Genomic DNA, 1,092 nt, shown 5'->3' on the forward strand with positions numbered 1-1,092 from the left:
TAGTGAAAGATAGTCCTGTTTATTTGAAGATCCATCAATAACAGGTACATATTAAGGAGCAAATCCAGTCCTAACACAAGTTGGAGTAAAAACAATTACTTCAAGGTTGAACTTGACCCTAGAAATATTCCTATAAAATTATGTGCACTTCAGCTGCTTGCCTGGGAAATGTAGGATATTCACAAACGACAGACATCATTATATAAAAATAGTTACATTTCTTCAACTCAGTTCCACTTTTCTGTACAAAATGGAACAAGATGACCTAACTAAGCTCTTCAGGAAAACTCTTGTGAGCTCAGGGAGTGCTCTGCCAAGCCCACGGGGAAGTCTGTTCGTGGAGGTATAAGATTGTTTTTCTTCATTGGTTTGACTCATCTATTCTCCGTCGACAGAAGGGACAACAGTTATGCTGGAGTACGAGAAGCTCATAGTCCTCTGTGTGAAACATCTGTTAATTGGGAACAGATTTAGGGACAAGTTAAGCCCGTGACTTGCTCAAAGAAAATACAAACTGAGCTCAACGGCCTCGCTAGGGCACTGACGTTCTGGCCTCTTCCAGCTGCTTTAGCACACAGCAGCAAAAGCGTTCCAGAGACCACTGCTGATGCTGCTCAAGAGGCACAAACCAAGTCATTACTTTTTGCAGAATGAAGGACAAAAATTAGACAGTTTCTGTGTAAGCAAATGTGACTCGATTCCAGTATTTCAAACAGTGATTCTTGAGAGGGGAAGGAGAGGGACTGAACCACAAGCTAACTTAGTTACTGACCAACTTTCCCTGCTAGGCGAGGCTGGAAGTCGGAGACGGAGCGAAAAGAAATAAATCTGCATCATGTTTGCTGTTCAGCCCAGGTTTGCTCGGGAGGCCCTGGCTTGCTGTCAGTGCAACGTCTCAAGTTCAGCTACCTCAGAAGGCAGCTGTTCCTCTGTGCATCCCACAGCTTCGTTTTAGGTTTTCATTCCCTTCTCTGCCTCTACATCATTCAGGAATTTGTTGAATACATTTTGAAGAACAAGGTTTCAATTATAAGAATTGTTTCAGCCCTAGGGTTCTCGGTAGGGTGTGGTGGTTTTCTTCCCTTTTTTCCG

General features: G+C 43.2%; 1 protein-coding gene across 3 annotated transcripts in view; it reads right to left on the minus strand.

Annotated features, from left to right (window-relative positions):
* Positions 1-1,092, minus strand: part of IFT122 (intraflagellar transport 122) — a 31,915-nt gene continuing 30,823 nt past the window's right edge. For all 3 annotated transcript variants that reach the window (XM_026857573.1, XM_026857575.1, XM_026857574.1), the window contains one exon: positions 1-451. In XM_026857573.1, the coding sequence (XP_026713374.1) occupies positions 362-451 (90 nt within the window). In that variant the 3' untranslated portion in view covers positions 1-361. The remainder of the gene's footprint in view (positions 452-1,092) is intronic.

Source organism: Athene cunicularia (assembly GCF_003259725.1).
Source record: "Athene cunicularia isolate RWA chromosome 12 unlocalized genomic scaffold, athCun1 chr12_part1, whole genome shotgun sequence".
NCBI classification, from domain to species: Eukaryota; Metazoa; Chordata; class Aves; order Strigiformes; family Strigidae; genus Athene; species Athene cunicularia.